The sequence below is a fragment of the Pseudorasbora parva genome, chromosome 25 (assembly GCF_024679245.1).
Source record: "Pseudorasbora parva isolate DD20220531a chromosome 25, ASM2467924v1, whole genome shotgun sequence".
Lineage (NCBI taxonomy): Eukaryota > Metazoa > Chordata > Actinopteri > Cypriniformes > Gobionidae > Pseudorasbora > Pseudorasbora parva.
This window is the reverse complement of record NC_090196.1, coordinates 1,868,948-1,885,942: the sequence shown is the minus strand read 5'-3', so window position 1 is coordinate 1,885,942 and position 16,995 is coordinate 1,868,948. Positions and strand designations below refer to the sequence as shown.

Sequence of the window (16,995 nt, the reverse complement as noted above, 5' to 3'; positions counted from 1 at the left end):
CAATCAGACCACCAATCCAAATCCTATCAGCATAACAGTACCAATCAGACAAATAGATGCAAATGTGATCACTGACAATGTTGCTTATAGATCAGGAAGTGCATAAAGACAAAAGACTGATTAGCTTGATCTCCTTACAATGTAGTCAGTCTGTACCTCCAAACTGTAAAGCATTATGTACATAACAAACTGTTAGTATACTATTACATTGGAACCTTGATATAACAATTTATAAATTTGTAATCCCACAAAACCTAACTTAAAAAATGTTAGTTAGTTAGTTCAAAAGTTATTACGTAATTAGTTTCTACAAAAGTTTTGAGTACTATGAACTTATTGGGGTTTACAGTGTATTTAACTTATTCAAATAATCATAGTTAATCATAATGTATAATTGAATAATCATAATGAGTTATGAATATTTATTAATTTTTCCCCTCAGAGGTAATTTGCTACATTGGTAACCGGACCGCTAACGGTAGCCATTGATTACTGTACGTAATAATTTTCCCCGTTATGGAAGTCAATGCGTGCTGTCAACTATTTCGTTACCAACATTTTTCTAAATGTCATCTTTTGTGTTCAACAGAAGAAAGACCCTCATACAAGTGGGGTGAGTAAAATTAGGGTAAGTTAATGGTGACACATTTTTCAATTTTGGGGTGAACTCTCCCTTTAAAAAAGTATATAACATTTCATTACATTCTTATTACAGCTGTTAAAATGTATGTGCTTACACCTGGAATATACTGCTAAAGGAAGAAGTTATTTTTTTGTCATTTGTAAATGATGTAAATTGTAGAAAAGATCATGAGGTCTTTATTTTACAAATTATTATTTTTTCCATTCAGAAAACAGAAAACAATAAATGACCTCAAAAACAGTAATAGTTGTTTCAGTTGCTGTGACAATAACATTTTTATTAGCAAAATATGATAATCAACATTGCATGAACAAACAGATTTACGTTGGCTAAACAAATCATCTTTTAATGGAAGAATTAAAAAATAATTTTTAAGACAACTCAAATGTCTTGCTGTATCAAGTTGCCTAACATTATTTACGTTTTCTCAACTAATTAAATTAAGTAATTACGTAAAAATTTATAAAAGTAATCATTTTCATTTCTCAAGTAATTAAAATCATTAGCAGAAGACATAAGAAAAAATAAATGTAAAGCAGAACTAAAATAGCTATTTATTGTGATAATAATATTTGCATAGAGTACTTGTATAAATAGAAACACACTTTGGAAAAGTAAAAAGAGGCAACACTAAAACCCATCTCAAAAAACCCAAATCTATAAGCAAACACCATAAGTAAAATTACACTAAATACTGGTGCCCAAAATTCCTTAAATACACCAATTCCCCAAACTTAACAACATTTCAGATATTGAGGGATGACAGGAATGGTTGTTGCTTTTGTCTTCTCATGTTTTCTAAAAAGAAACAGAGATGCACATTTATTTAAATCTGGATATCCTAAACTAATAACCAACAAAACTATCACACAGAACAGGTTGAAATCAAATTAGGGTTAAATGTGACTTTAAGGTTACAAAATACAATTTCCTAATGTTTCTTCAGTGAAATATTAAAACATAATTCAGATTGAAGAACAAATGTCATATAATAGAATTAAATCCATATTATAATCTGGTTCTTACCAATGTAAAACTGGAGAATACACGTTTCTTCAGTGCAGTCTCTCAGTAGTATGATGCTTCTTCTTCCTCACTGAATCCAGCTTTTATAGCCTCTTCAATCATCTTGGTTTTCTCTGGAGGAGCAGCGGGCAGAATGGCAAGCAACTCTCGATCGATCTTTTCTATTCTTGCTTTGCTCTTCCTCTCTAACTCCTTTTTATTCTCCAGGACACAGTTTAAGATGGCCTTCTGTGCGGTATCACAGACATTGCGGAGCTGTTCTTGCGCATGCTTAAATTCTGGTTTACTCTTATCCATGGCCATCAGTTTGCTCAGTGAAATGACACGGTCCATCAGATACTTGCTGGAGATTTCTGTGTATGTTCCCGAGATCGTATGGACCAGACTAGCGATGTTACCGGCTTGAGAGGCTTGCTTGTAAAGCAGATCTTTTGAGAACAGCTTTGCATTGTAGGAGAGATGTTGTGTTTTCTCAGATGTTAAGGCGAAGTCTTTAAGAGTGGTGCTGAGGCTGGTTTTCACAATGTTGGAAATCATCTGAAAGAAGCGAACCATCTTCTCCCACTGTTCCTTCACTCTCCCCATGGCATCCATTCCTTTGACCAGCATCTCTATGGTAGTGTTGAAGTCTTTTTCTTCCAGTTTACAATTTCTCATAGTGACCAGGACTTCATTTAGTTCCTCCTGGTTCTTCTCTAGTTTCTCCACACACTTCTCATAGGTCTCCCTTGCCTTGTTCATCTGAGCTCGGTTCAGCTCTACTTTCAGTCTTGCATCATCTGCTGCCCTCTGAGAAAAACTCATGTTCATAGACTTGCTTTCTACATTTTGCATATTTGGTGGCTTTGGAGAAATGGCTGAAGAATTTGTTAAGTTTTTGCTTTTGCAATCAAACTTTAAAGCTGACTTGACCAGATCCAAGACCCTAACTATTATCTCTTTGCTTTTGTCTTTGTCACATTTGCCAGCTGGTGCATATTTTGCCAGCGTGTTGCATATTTCTATGCCATTTTTGCATATGTCCTGAGCTTGGTCCTTTGCTGGGCAGTCAGGGTTTTTATCTAGATCATCTTTGATTCTTTGGAACTGTAGCTTCATTATATCACTTTTTGTAAACTTATTCTTCTGATCAAACAGATTTGTCCAGGCAACTTCATCATTTTCACACTTCACTTTCATTAGCTCCTGGATATCCTGGGCGTATTTGAGAATTTCATCAGACTTACTGTATGCACCTATTGCATCAACCAAATCTCCTGAATGTGGGTTTCCCTCTAGGTGAGAAATAATAGCATTTGTCATTCTATCAAATTTGCCTATAATGCCCTGTGCAATCCCACCCACCAAATCCATGCCAATCATTTCCCATGCACTAGGGATAGAATCCATAGCGTTCTGATATTGTCCACGAGCCTCTTTCATTTCCTTCTCCATGTCACTCATTATCTTCGCTGTCCTTTTCTTGGCTTCTTGAGCTGACTTCTCTCTCAGTTCAGCCTCTTCTAGTTTCTTCTTGGTTTCTTCCAACTCTTCCTCATATGAGTTCTGTGCACTCATACACACACGTAGCAGCTCTCCGGTGGTGTTTATGACCTCAGCGAAACGGTTTACAGTTGCTTCAGATAACACCACACATTCATCTGCAACGACTATGATATTTTCTAGCTGTTTAGGAAGATGCACTTTAACAACTTCATCATCACCTTGAAACAGAATTTTCACAGCTGTCTTCATGTAATCTGGAACTCGGGCAGTATGGAAACGAATCAGATCCATGTTCTTATGGGCCTCATTAAATGCCCACCAACCAGAGTTACACACTTGCATGAGGCAAGAACGAAATGAATCAGGGTGTTTGATGAATTTATAGCCTCCTATAGGGGGTTTATCATTGATAGAGAAATCTGCCTTGGCCGAGATGAACACCAGCTCTCCCAGGATGGCTATAGATAGAGGTGCTGGAGCCAGATACTCTTCCCAGTTGGCATACGGCTGCATCATGAGTTTGGTTTGGTCCCTCATTTCCCCAGCAGTGGTAAGGCTTTGAGTTGTCTTAGAAATGGTATTCATGGCTTCTATTTCTGAAAAATAAATATATTTTCTAATTGTTCTACTAAACTGGGATATTTCCAATAAGGATATACAGATTTCTTTTTAATTTTTTTTAAATCTGTATTTCCTTATTGGAAATATCCCAGTTTAGTAGAACAATTAGAAAACTTTCAGAAAACCGAAAAATGAGAATTTGGCTTAATTTTTCGTTCAGAGGTAGAAAACCTGTGAGTTGTGAGTTTTTTTTAGCAGGTTTAGGTCCCCAAAAATGTGAGAAGAATAATAATAGCCTAAACAAAATTACAATAGGGTCCCCACACCATCTGTGCTCAATCCCTAATAAATTCATGTAGGCTTGGTGTTTAAACTGAATGTTGTTTGTCATAAATGGCACAATATATAGAATATTTTTATATAAGTAAAATGTGCATAACCTAAGTGTTAACAGTGATTATAATGTTAATGTTGTATTTTATTTTCCGGTGTGTTACACTACTTGAATGTAGGCTAATAATAAAATGCAGATTTTTATATTGCAACATTCGCATGTTTCTCATGACCCGGTGTCGTGTGAATTACACTCACTGCAATTTTCCTGGCAAATAGCCTACGGTCATTTATAAAATATGCTGTATTATTTCAAAATGCATAGGATGCATTATCTAGGCTATAAGTTGTGCTTATCCCCAGCCAGATTAACCTGGGGCTTAATCACTGTTACTGTCAGGGTTCTGTCACTTCGGTCTAGCTTTCTCTTGGATTTGTGACTGAGCCCTGACACTCCTATGTTGTTTGTCTTGTATTGTCTTGTGTGAGCGCGTAGCTTTGAGCATGCTTTTTTCTGTGTGGGGTTTGGATCCCAGCACTTCGGTCTAGTTGGGTTTCGTTTTGTGTTGGGATTCGGACATTCATTCTCCTCATGTTTTGTTTTGTCTTGTGTTGTGTAGCATGTACAACACAATGTGCATGTTTTGTGTGAACATTCAGCTTATGAGTTTTCATTAGCTGCATGTTATATTAGCATTATTTAATAAAGCCCATTTCTCCTGCAAATGAAGTCCTCGCTCCTTTCCCTTCAACAAACCCTGACAATTAAAGCCCAATTATATGGGGGCCATTGGACATTTCTTAATATAGCCCCTTTCACACTGCGATTCCGGCAAATACACGGATAATGCGACCCGGCATTTGTTCCCGGGCCGCTAGATTTGGTCCATTCACACTGCCAGCGAAATACCATAATATGTGCACTTTTCACACAACCCGTAACGGTCCCGGGTCGAGCTGACACGTGACATCCTGATGTGACGTATAACGGCGAGCGATCTCAGCTTCCGCGCGGATAGTAAGGAGCTCCGTGGTCTCGACTTGTGTCCAGTTTGTGCTCATTTCTGCTTGTTTAATTTTAGTTTCTTTTGTATACGAACACTCTCTGCGTTTAAAACACCGACAAGCTCTTCTGGCACTGCAGGGTTGTAGCTAGGAAATGTAGCAAGCTGCTACAGCAACTTGGCAAAAGTAGTTTACTACATCTGCTATTTTTTATTTATTTCATTTTATATTGAACCACCTTCATTCCAATCAATGCTATCTCTGTGATCAATATAATTCAAGCAGATAGACATGCATATTATTCAAAAATTGTCCGAAATCAATTTGTCAACAAAAACATGTGATCCATAATATTAACAAAACCAGGTGTCAAAAGTGTGTGTATGTTCATCTGTATGTGTATGATATGCATACGCACCTGTGTTTGCATGTTTATGCTCAATTTACACTTGGGCACTTTTGCAGGAAACTATAAATTAATTTACAATTCAACTCAACTCAAAGTACAGTAGCAAAAGAATTAAGACCTGCTGCAAACAGTACCAACATGGCAAAAAACAAAACGTGCCTATATCTCTCTCTCTGTGTGTGTGTGTGTGTGCGTGTGTGTTCTATCTCCATGGGAAAAAAAATCATTCATTCATATCAAGGGGTGGCCATGCTGGACCCCTACGCTTTTAATAAGAGGTGTTTATTCAACAGACACAATAGATTCTTTTAAAACTTTGCACTGAAGACGATTTCTCTTTTGTCACCACGCGGATGACGCGCGTGCAACAGCGAACTGAGCGCTCGGAAACAAACGTAAACTAGATAGTGCGCGTATCCAGTGGACGCGCTGAACCCGTCTTTCCGCACTCACTGCCAAAGGCTCACGCGCATCTGTGCGCATCTGCGCGAGGCAGAAAGGAACATAGAATGTGAAGTATATCAGCGACTTGGCAGTTGTGTTTCCAATTTGAGCGTGATCTTCAGAAATGCTTGGGAAAGTGCAAACGAAAAATGTAGTTAAGCTAGTAGCGTTACTACTTGTAGCGACGCTATGCCCAACACTGGAGAACTGATTGCACGTGTGACAGAGAGAGCAGGCTTCTGTTTTTGGTCATTCAGCGCGATTCTGCCTATCCCGCCTTCACTTACTGCAAGTTGATCGATAAAGAATTGTAATAAAATTGTAATTTTGTGATACGACGGTCTTGGCATTTCATTTGACTGTAGGCTGAAATTATATTCAATCCGCCAAAGTGGCTAGTGGGAGTGGCTGCCGTACCCGCCACAGCTGAAATCTACCCGCATTTGGCGGGTGTTAATGTCAAGCCCTGGTTGTATTATTGAAAAAACAAGCTCTAGGAGTCGCGCGATAACTACGCACACGTTGCGGCATTAGTTTTGGCTTTTGTTCACACAGCGCTCGTCCCGGGTCGAATACCGCAATATTACTAGGTCCCCGACCCGGGTTCAATTCGGTAATCAATCCCGGGATGTGGTTGCTTTCACACAGAAGGCGACCCGGCAATGTTCCGGGACTATTGCGGGTCCGACGTGCAGTGTGAATGCGGCTTTGGTGATGTCACTTCCTTTTTCGATTGATTGGCTACAGGATGAGCTGTCAATCTAGAACTAGTGGACCAATGGTGATGCTAAGACCCACCCCTGATTTACATGAAACTCGAATGCAAGTGCAGAATGTGGAAACAAGAGCAAAAGAGAAAAGAGCACAGACATACAAAAAAATGACAATAAGAGCAGAAAACATGATTTTGTGTTCGATTCAGATAATTTTTAATTCATGATTCAGTTTTGAGCAATATAATTTTAAGCTTGTTTAAAATTTTGATTCACACTTATTATTTTTTATTGCATGACTGCAGTACATTTGGTGGGATTCTAATCCTACACACCTACACATTGGGATTCATGGCACCCCGTGGAGCCTGCTGTGTTCATGGCATGAGAACTGGCACCCCGATTGAGCCTGGTTTCTCCCAAGGTTTATTTTTCTCCATCATGGCTTAATGGAGTGTTGGACCCATGCCACTGTCGCCTTTGCTTGCTCAGTTGGAGACGCTAAAATTTCAATCTAAGTTTTCAACTAAATATCCAAATAAAATGAATTACTAAATTAACTATATCAACTTTGTCACTGATCTGCCCACATTGTCGCTATATGATAATTTAAATGAGCTGATAACATCACTGTTTTCTCCAGAGCGGCTGTACAGCAAATCAAATTTTGTTGGCATATTTTCCTGTCTAACACTGTGAAGCTGATTTAAAACAATATAAATATTCTCTATATAAATAAAGTTGACTTGCCCTGACTTGACTCTATAACACACAATTCTGAGTTTAAATCTTGCAATTAAAAAAAGAAAAAGAAAAAAAAGTCAGAATTATGAGAGTCACAATTACCATTTTATTTTTTCATTTAGGTGGTGGAAAAAAAGCGTTCATAAAACACAATGCATTAAGAACAGGGTGAAATATTTTCAACAGGATTGTGTAATTTTTCAGAAGCTAATAACTACATGTTTCCCAGAAGACAAAATGAGTAAAATTTACCCTGTTCATCCAATGCAAAAAGTTCACACACCTCAGATCCTAATGCACTGAGTTGCCTTCTTGAACGTCAGTATTTTTTTTTAAAGATTGTCTGCATTTTTTGCTTCAAGAAATATTTTGAAAAACTGATGTTGTTTAAAATATGCAGAAACACTGAGAAAAACCCCATGGCAGTCTCGTTGTGTTACATACCTTATTAGTAATCCAAAGTATTCAAAAGTATTTAGATTAAGTTACAACACTTGTGTAAATATTGTAATGAAATACATTACAAATGACTTTTTAAAGCATGTATTTTGTAATCTGTAGTGAAAGACATTTTAAAAGTAATCTTCCTAACCCTGTCCACATGTGATCCACATATTTCACATGTGCTTTTATCATGTTAAATGTAAAATTTTACATGTTACTTGTTAACGTGCTTTTGCATGTGTGAATGTGTTTATGTGTTTTTTTCAGTTAGGATAGTGACTTTTTTGTTTTTGACTTTAGCCATGAAAATGCTACAATTAAAAGAAAAAAAATCACAAATGTCCGAAATGTCAAAAAACTGCCAGGGCCCAGAAAACAAACAGGGCCATACATTACTTACAACTGAACACTATTATAGAGTGCTACTGATTAATAAATAAGCACATTATGTAATTCATTAGATTGTCAATAATTTGACAACCATAGATGACAAATATAAATTTAAAATTCAGTTGCCTTACCCTTTCCAAAGAAGAGATACCTTTTTGTCTTGTCACAGGTTAAGGTGTTCTGTTGGCAGATGCAGACAACAGTTTCAATATTTATAGCCCAAAAAAACAAAAAACCTGACCCCTACCTAAGACTTCCTCCATCACCTTCGCCTTACTTAAAACGGAAACTACACCAGCCAAAAACAAAAAACAAAAAACCCTGAACTCTACCTAAGACTTCCTCCATTACCTTTGCCTTACTTAAAACGGAAACTACAGCAGCCCCCCCCCCCCCCCCCCCCCCCCCCCCGATATCATCTTATTAAACTGTTTGTACTCTTATAAAGTTCTCAATGCTTCGGTTTGCATGTAGGGACCCTCAGTATGCTGCCGTGTTAGTGTGAGGCTATTTTGAGCCTTGTTAGTGGTATTAGCTAGCGATTTAATGTCACTACCCTCTGCCCCCATAGACTAGTGTTATAAGCGAATCTGTTTTTATGAGATAAAACTCTTTACATTCGATTTCCATGATAACGCATCCCAGAGAACGATCTACTCGCTAACCATCTGTTAATCACCCCGAGGGTCATTTCTCACCGGAGTTGTCCTTTAAGAGAATTGGGAACAGTAAAACAAATGCATTTTACATTATAATATATTATTTGAAATCAATCCTAAAGGATCCTATTGGGAATTTTCTTGTAGCATTAAAACATTAAGATCTTAAGACACATATGAGGCAGTTGTTCTCTTCTTACCGCAATGATTCAATGTTCCTGTGTGACATCAAAAGGGATTTCAATACGATTTTAAAACTTCTGAGACATTATTCCAGGACCATATCGATACAGACTCCAGATCCTATTCAAGCTCTCGATTAGATTCTGATTGAGTCTGATTTCTATCTATATATTTGTAACCATCTGTTAATTTCCCCTAGGTTCATTTCTCACCGGAGTTGTCCTTTAAAACAGAAACTACACCAGCCAACATAATACCTTCCTCACCCACATCCCACATTGGAGAAGAATATGTGTGCAAAAAAAGCTATATTGTTTTGCAGATTGTAATCTCAGTGTCAATTTTGTTTATTTAACACCATTAAAAATAACAATTGTTAACCAAGGTGATGTATACAATATCAAATACCATCAATGTTTAACACCACATACAGCATACATTAGAATGAAGAGCACACCAAACACTGCACACATCAGCTACAATTAAAAGCCAAAGAAGAAATAAAAGTTTTGAGATTTGCTTTAGGGGGCGGGATGAGAAACACTCAGTTTCAGTCAATCTCATGTCAATCTTGAGTACCTATAGAGTAGTATTGCATCCTTCATATCTCAAAAAAGTCTTTAGTTTTATTATACTTATAAAATAAATATAGGCTGTACCGAGTCTTTCCGGAAAAAAAACGAGCTGCTGGAGGCATATCGTGTGGGCGGAGCTAAATAATGACGAGCGCACACAAAGCGGTGACGTCCTCAAGCGTAGAGAAGAAAGCGTTACCCTAATAAACCATGGCTATCAATCAGATTCAACTAATTCAGATATGATCCAGAATCATTCGGAGGCTGAAATAAATTGAACAGGAGAAGCAACAACAGCAGGATGTCCGTCTCTGTGGTATGGACTGTATTTAGTGGCCTGTCAACATTTGTGTGTGTTTACTCTTGGTTTATAATGACATTATTTGGTTTATGGACTATTGTATGCGACTAAACCTTAGCAGTAGCAAGCAAAACGATTTTACACGTCAGCGTATAAAAAAAACAACAGAGTAACGTTAGCACATTTGAATGAAGAAGCACGCTTTGTGAGAACGCTAGGTTTATGTTTGGGTGGTTTTACAATAAACAAACTGACACCTATATTGGTCAGCTAAACAAATGTATTCGTCACGGAGTGACCTTGTAGGGGCGGAACTAAAAGTAACGGAGATTGGATTAATGTAGATTCCGCAAACACCGGTCGCTTCCGGGAACTCCGGGGAGGGAAATCAGGGTTTCATTGATCATAGGTGGATAGATGAGCGGGGCAATCGCGGATTGGGCAGTGTGAAGTGAAGGGGGAGCATAAAGAGGGCCTCAGAAACTGAAGAGTTGGGGAGTTGTCTTTTTCGAGCCGATGCGGCGAGCAAGTTGGGCGAGGGCAGCGGAAAGAAGGCGGAGGATATTGTTGGCGGGGCGAAGACGGAGACAAGGATTTGGTAGAAACAGAAACCGGGCTGAGTATATTGGGATGTATACCTAACTGTGAAATGCTCTATGGACATGTGTAACACATTCTGAGTGATGGAAAACAGGGAGACTCACCAGAAGTATCACCAAAGGAGGCCCTTTCGACAGGTCACGGGTAGCAGGAGAAATATCCAGGAGCTGGAAAGAGGAGGAAAAAGAGACCTTGTGTTAGTAATGGTGTGAGTACCCCCAAACCATTGTACAGTAGCATAATCATCTCGAGTGAACTATCTGTGAGCCTTTTTGGTGAGTCTGTGGTATTGTATGTGAGCGGCCCCACCGTGCAGGAGGATTGTGGGTGAGCCGGGACCAGTTAGCGAGAGAAGACGTTGGGGTGTCGTGGCGGCGACGTTTAAACCTGAATATTTGTTGTGTCAGTGTCTCTACGATTTCCAGGACGAGTCCTTGGTCAGACGGGGTTTTGACCCTAAATTCACCAAGAGTGTGTGGAGTTCAGTGGGTGAGTCCTTGTCCTTTGCTGTGAGTGTATACACTTGAAAATTGCAGTGTGGTGCTGTGTTTGTGTTGTCAACAACCAACTTTCAGGCCTGACGAAATCCTGCGAAGGAAGTAAGCACTGAGGCGGGCAAAGAAATAATCTCCAATTATATGCCGTTGATGACATCCTGATCCTTCAGCCCCCACGTGACGGTGGTGGGAAACAATTTTAAGTAAGAACAGTGTGGATATAGTGGGAAGCACTAATGGTGAGGAGTTGGCTGCTGTAGGAGAAAAACAGCTGTGCATGTATTATTACCTGTTGTGGAGTTCTTCAAAGGTTCGCCCCTGTCTGTATCTCTCGCCCTGTCGTTTGGAGGAAAGAGGCGGGAAGCGTTCGACCCACCCAGTGTACCACACCCCGGGTGAAACAGCTCACCTGTGTGTAAACATCAGCGGAGGCCGTGTTCGGCCCAACGCAGCAGCAGCTTTCGATCCGTATCTCTATCAGCAGTTGGTTGAAGCCTCTGAAAAGGAACGCCTGAGGTCTATTTCCCCGAAGGTCTGTGAGTTACATTATTTCCTGTTTCCCTGTCTGCCCAAAGCTTAAGCCAGCATATTGTGTTGTACACCCGCCTGTATGCCCAAGTGAAGCCCCAGTTCCCTATGATGTACTTACCCTATGTCGAAAGCCAAAGCTAGCATATTGTGTTGTACACTCGCCTGCATGCCCAAGTGAAGCCCCAGTTACCTTTGATGTATTTACCTTATGCCCAAAGCTAAAGCCAGCATATTGTGTTGTACACCCGCCTGTATGCCCAAGTGAAGCCCCAGTTCCCTTTGATGTGCTTACCCTATGTTGAAAGCCAAAGCTAGCATATTGTGTTGTACACCCGCCTGTATGCCCAAGTGAAGCCCCAGTTCCCTTTGATGTACTTACCCCTATGTCGAAAGCCAAAGCTAGCATATTGTGTTGTACACTCGCCTGCATGCCCAAGTGAAGCCTCAGTTCCCTTTGATGTACTTTCCCTATGTCGAAAGCCAAAGCTAGGATATTGTGTTGTACACTCGCCTGCATGCCCAAGTGAAGCACCAGTTACCTTTGATGTACTTACCCTATGTCGAAAGCCAAAGCTAGCATATTGTGTTATACACTCGCCTGCATGCCCAAGTGAAGCCCCAGTTCCCTTTGATGTACTTACCCTATGTCGAAAGCCAAAGCTAGCATATTGTGTTGTACACCCGCCTGTATGCCCAAGTGAGGCCCCAGTTCCCTTTGATGTACTTACCCTATGTCGAAAGCCAAAGCTAGCATATTGTGTTGTACACTCGCCTGCATGCCCAAGTGAAGCCTCAGTTGTCTTGTCTACAGACTTACCTGTGCCCCGAGTGAAGAGTCAGTGGTCCCTCTGTCCACCATCTGTGTCTAGTCCTGTTATACTTACCTGTATGTTCTTGTGCAGTTCCATCGGCATCTGGACGACCGGGAGTCCAACCCGCTGGGCCGCTTTGGAGTTCGCCACGAGTAGCAGCAGGTATTCATCATGCATTCAAACTTTCAATACTCACCACATGTATCTGTTACGTCCAAGAAAGGAGAAGGCCCTAGACAGTCGTCCTGCAAGTCAGAACCAGGGGTGAAAGAGCTGATTGTCGCCACATAGCCAGAAGGAAAGAGGAGTGAAGGACTCACCTGAGATCCCCCTAGTAATTTAATCCATTTTAGTATTTACTTACCCTCTTGTGTGTCTGGTCATTGGGGTGCTCTTGGGACCTACTTGATGTGGAAACTAGGAAGGGGCGTGACTCACGACATCTGTGGTCCGCTCCGACCTGTGACAGATTTAAACACACACCATAGATCGCATGCTCCATTGATAAAATTTACTGTAACGCTACACGATCGTGTTGTTTACTAATGTTTACTTACGGGACGATAGCCAACAACATAGACATTTGAAGCAGTTTTACTCACCGCCTGTACCAGCAGTGACCGTGGAGATCCACTTTTGCGACACGACTGAAGCGTGATGTTGTGACGCTTCCTGCCATTTCTGCGTTAAAATCGGTTCAAATGCAGCGCTACCTTCCCGGAATGCTATGCGGACGTGTTAGCATTAGCATTCCGGGAGAAGAGCCGTACGGCCCATACAAGGACCTTCCGCTCTGTCGACGTCAAGCGGACCCATACTCGAAAAAAACTCTCCGAAACTTGTGAGAAACTGGAAGGAGTATTTTTGATACAGAAATACTCCATCAAACATCCAACGTAGTTTTTGAAACTTTGTCTATGTTTAGGATGGGAATCCAAGTCTTTAACAGTGTAAAAAGCTCAGTATGCATTAAACAGTACCCCCCCCCCCCTAAAATCATGCTATGTAGATCCAGTTTTAATAAAAACAGGTAAGCTGTTCCAAAGTTTAGTGCAGCAATAGCACAATCTCCTCTCAATTTCAGTCTAGCTTGCAGATGATTTAAGTCACTGATTGACCTAAGACAGTGGTTCCCAAACATTTTGTAGCACGCACCCCTTTTTAATGTTTGATACCTGTCAAGCACCCCCACCACCATATTTTGGTTAAACATAACTTTTTTAACAGCAATAACTAAATAGAAATATTGACTGTATATAAGAAAACATCAATATTTCAGTTTTAATATATATATACAGTTAGGGGGGTTCGGGGGCATGCTCCCCCTGAGAATTCTTTTTAATTTTCTGATCTACATATGAGCATTTTAAGACGTTTGAAAGCCAAAAAAATATGAGAAATTGCTTTAAAACTAAGTCAGTAGGCAGTCAATTATTTGTCAACTTTTTTTATTTGTCAATTATTTGTCAAATCCTGCATTCAGCTCTCTCCTCATCTCCATAATTGTTTCTTTTGCCTTGTCTCTTCCCCTCCTAAAGCATTCAACAAAACATAGGGTAAATTTTTATTCCGAATATTTTTTATTAATCACTTTCTAAGACAATTTCTAAGATTTTTTTTTTAAATAATTCACAATATGTACACATTCATTATTAATCGTATGCATTATATGAAGAAAACATTAATATATGTTTTTGTCCTTTCACATTGACAGCATATTATCACATTAAAACACAAATGATATACTGTTACGAGGTACAGACTCTACGGAGACAAGATGTTAGTGAGTCAGGTTTATTGAGCAACCAGTAGAGTGATAACTTGACGGAATGCTGACAGGATGGTGAATGTCTTTGGTTTGAGTTCACAGGGTGCACTTCGGAGGTCGTAGGAGAGGCGCAGGAGGGGAACGATGGAGAACACGGAACACACACACACACACGCTGGACACAGGAGATCGCTGGAGACTTGGGAGATGACGTTGGAGAAGGGTAAGTATCTTTGAGGGAGTCCTTAAGGTAAGCATAAGAGGTTAGTACCTTATTGCAAACGAGACCGGACATTGACTGGGTGCGTTTGTGTGCCTTTTGTGCTGCTGGTGTTCGGAGTGATGATGGGCTGCAGGTGTGCGTGACTAGAACTCAGGTGATTGTGATCGCAGTGTGACGTGGGAGCCTGGCGTGTCTGTGACATACATTATAAATTAAACAAAGGTTTATTAGTTTGCCTGATTATTTTTATCGGTAGTTTAACATGTCAATCCTAAAACAGCTGCCTAATATGAAATGTTTAGTTTAGCTATCACCCCATACCTGGAGGAGGTCCATATTCCACAAGCTAGTCCTTCTGGCGTTTGCCGCTGGCACTGAAGTCTCTGTAGTGGTTAAACATGAGATACATCTAACTGCCAAACTTTGGTCTCGTGAGTCTATCATTTGTTCCCTGGCTAATCGTTCTGGCTGAGGGAAAAGTGAAGTGGCATTGGACGGGTCAAATGAGAAGAACGGTCCCTGAAAACAACGCTGGTGTCCAGGTGTTACACACAGAGGGACACGGAGAACAGATTATGGAATAATTACAGCATTTATTGAAGAAACAGGTGGAGAGCGGCTCAGGTGATTTCAGATGAATGCAGAGGATCACTGGGTAATACTATACTTCTTGCTTGCAGATGGCGATGGAGATCAGAGGATTGGAGCGAAGGAGACGTTAGAGACAGAACGAGGAGACACACTGGAGACAGAATGAGGAGACACACTGGAGACAGAACGAGGAGACACACCGGAGACAGAACGAGGAGACACACCGGAGACAGAACGAGGAGACACACCGGAGACAGAACGAGGAGACACACCGGAGACAGAACGAGGAGACACACCGGAGACAGAAAGAGGAGACACACCGGAGACAGAACGAGGAGACACACCGGAGACAGAACGAGGAGACACACCGGAGACAGAACGAGGAGACAAACCGGAGACAGAACGAGGAGACACACCGGAGACAGAACGAGGAGACACACCGGAGACAGAACGAGGAGACACACTGGAGACAGAACGAGGAGACACACTGGAGACAGAACGAGGAGACACACCGGAGACAGAACGAGGAGACACACTGGAGACAGAAAGAGGAGACACACTGGAGACAGAACGAGGAGACACACTGGAGACAGAAAGAGGAGACACACCGGAGACAGAACGAGGAGACACACCAGAGACAGAAAGAGGAGACACACCGGAGACAGAACGAGGAGACACACCGGAGACAGAACGAGGAGACACACCGGAGACAGAACGAGGAGACACACTGGAGACAGAACGAGGAGACACACCGGAGACAGAACGAGGAGACACACTGGAGACAGAACGAGGAGACACACTGGAGACAGAACGAGGAGACACACTGGAGACAGAACGAGGAGACACACTGGAGACAGAACGAGGATACACACTGGAGACAGAACGAGGAGACACACTGGAGACAGAACGAGGAGACACACTGGAGACAGAACGAGGAGACACACTGGAGACAGAACGAGGAGACACACCGGAGACAGAACGAGGAGACACACCGGAGACAGAACGAGGAGACACACCGGAGACAGAAAGAGGAGACACACCGGAGACAGAATGAGGAGACACACCGGAGACAGATTTTGGACAGATTTGATCATTCATTGTCAATCTAACAATAAAACCACCTTAACCTCTTAACCCTCGCCCTGCCCTGAGAAATAAATAAAAAAATGACATACCCCAAATAAAAATGTCTGCAGCTCTTAAACCCTATGGTCTATATCCTTAAATGTGGTCTTATTTTAAACTAGATACTTTAAATTATGTTACCCAAAAGTCATAATAACTCAAAGTAGTATAGGGACAGATTAAAACAAGGGGAAATATGCATGTAAGTGACTCACGTTTTTTTATTTTTTTATTAATCCCTTATGGAAAAAAATATTAGATTTTAATTTTAATGCCCTGAAATAACCTAAATATAAAACTGAATGTCTGATCATGCTTTGATTAAAATTTGAGGACGATTCTCTCAAAAATGTAGCTTCTGTAAGCTTTTATGTCAAAAAACACTGGGCGTCCTTTCAATAAAGTCCAATTATATTAGAACATTTGTGTAATAGTAAAGAGTATTTTTTATTCAAATAAATCTGCAATAAACTGCTAATTATAATGCATTTGCAGTCCCTGATAACTAAAACAACTATTTACAGAATTTACAAGTGTAAAAAAACTCATTTAGTTGATAAAAACAGTCTCTAATTTAGTCTGCGCGTTGTGTGTAAGTGTGTGCGCTCACACTGGCAGGCGCTGGATACGATGAATGAAAACTGTGAAGACGACGCTAAGTAAGCATGAGGTATTCACTAATGCTTCTTACGACATCTCTTACATAAACTACGCAAAATATTGTCTTTTGATTCGTTACTACATCCATCAATCAAATCTATGCTGGCTATGCATTGGCTAGGCATTGACTGGCTTATCCAACTAAGGACCGGCGAGTTTGACTGACAGATGCATCACCCAGTGACGCGCTCCCTTTCTAGCAAGTTTCCTAACCGGGCTTGTGATTGAAGGAAAGAGACATGGGACGGTTTAATATGACCGGAACAGTCCACA

The 16,995-nt window shown here is 40.7% G+C and overlaps 2 protein-coding genes across 2 annotated transcripts in view; one reads left to right on the top strand and one right to left on the bottom strand.

The window, feature by feature from the left end:
• Window positions 1-16,995, top strand: part of LOC137064350 (deleted in malignant brain tumors 1 protein-like) — a 615,344-nt gene that overhangs the window by 225,931 nt on the left and 372,418 nt on the right. The window lies entirely within an intron of this gene.
• LOC137064325 (uncharacterized) lies at window positions 1,712-3,739 on the bottom strand. The gene has a single exon (XM_067435683.1). The coding sequence runs from the start codon at window positions 3,737-3,739 to the stop codon at window positions 1,712-1,714; it is 2,028 nt and encodes a 675-aa protein (XP_067291784.1).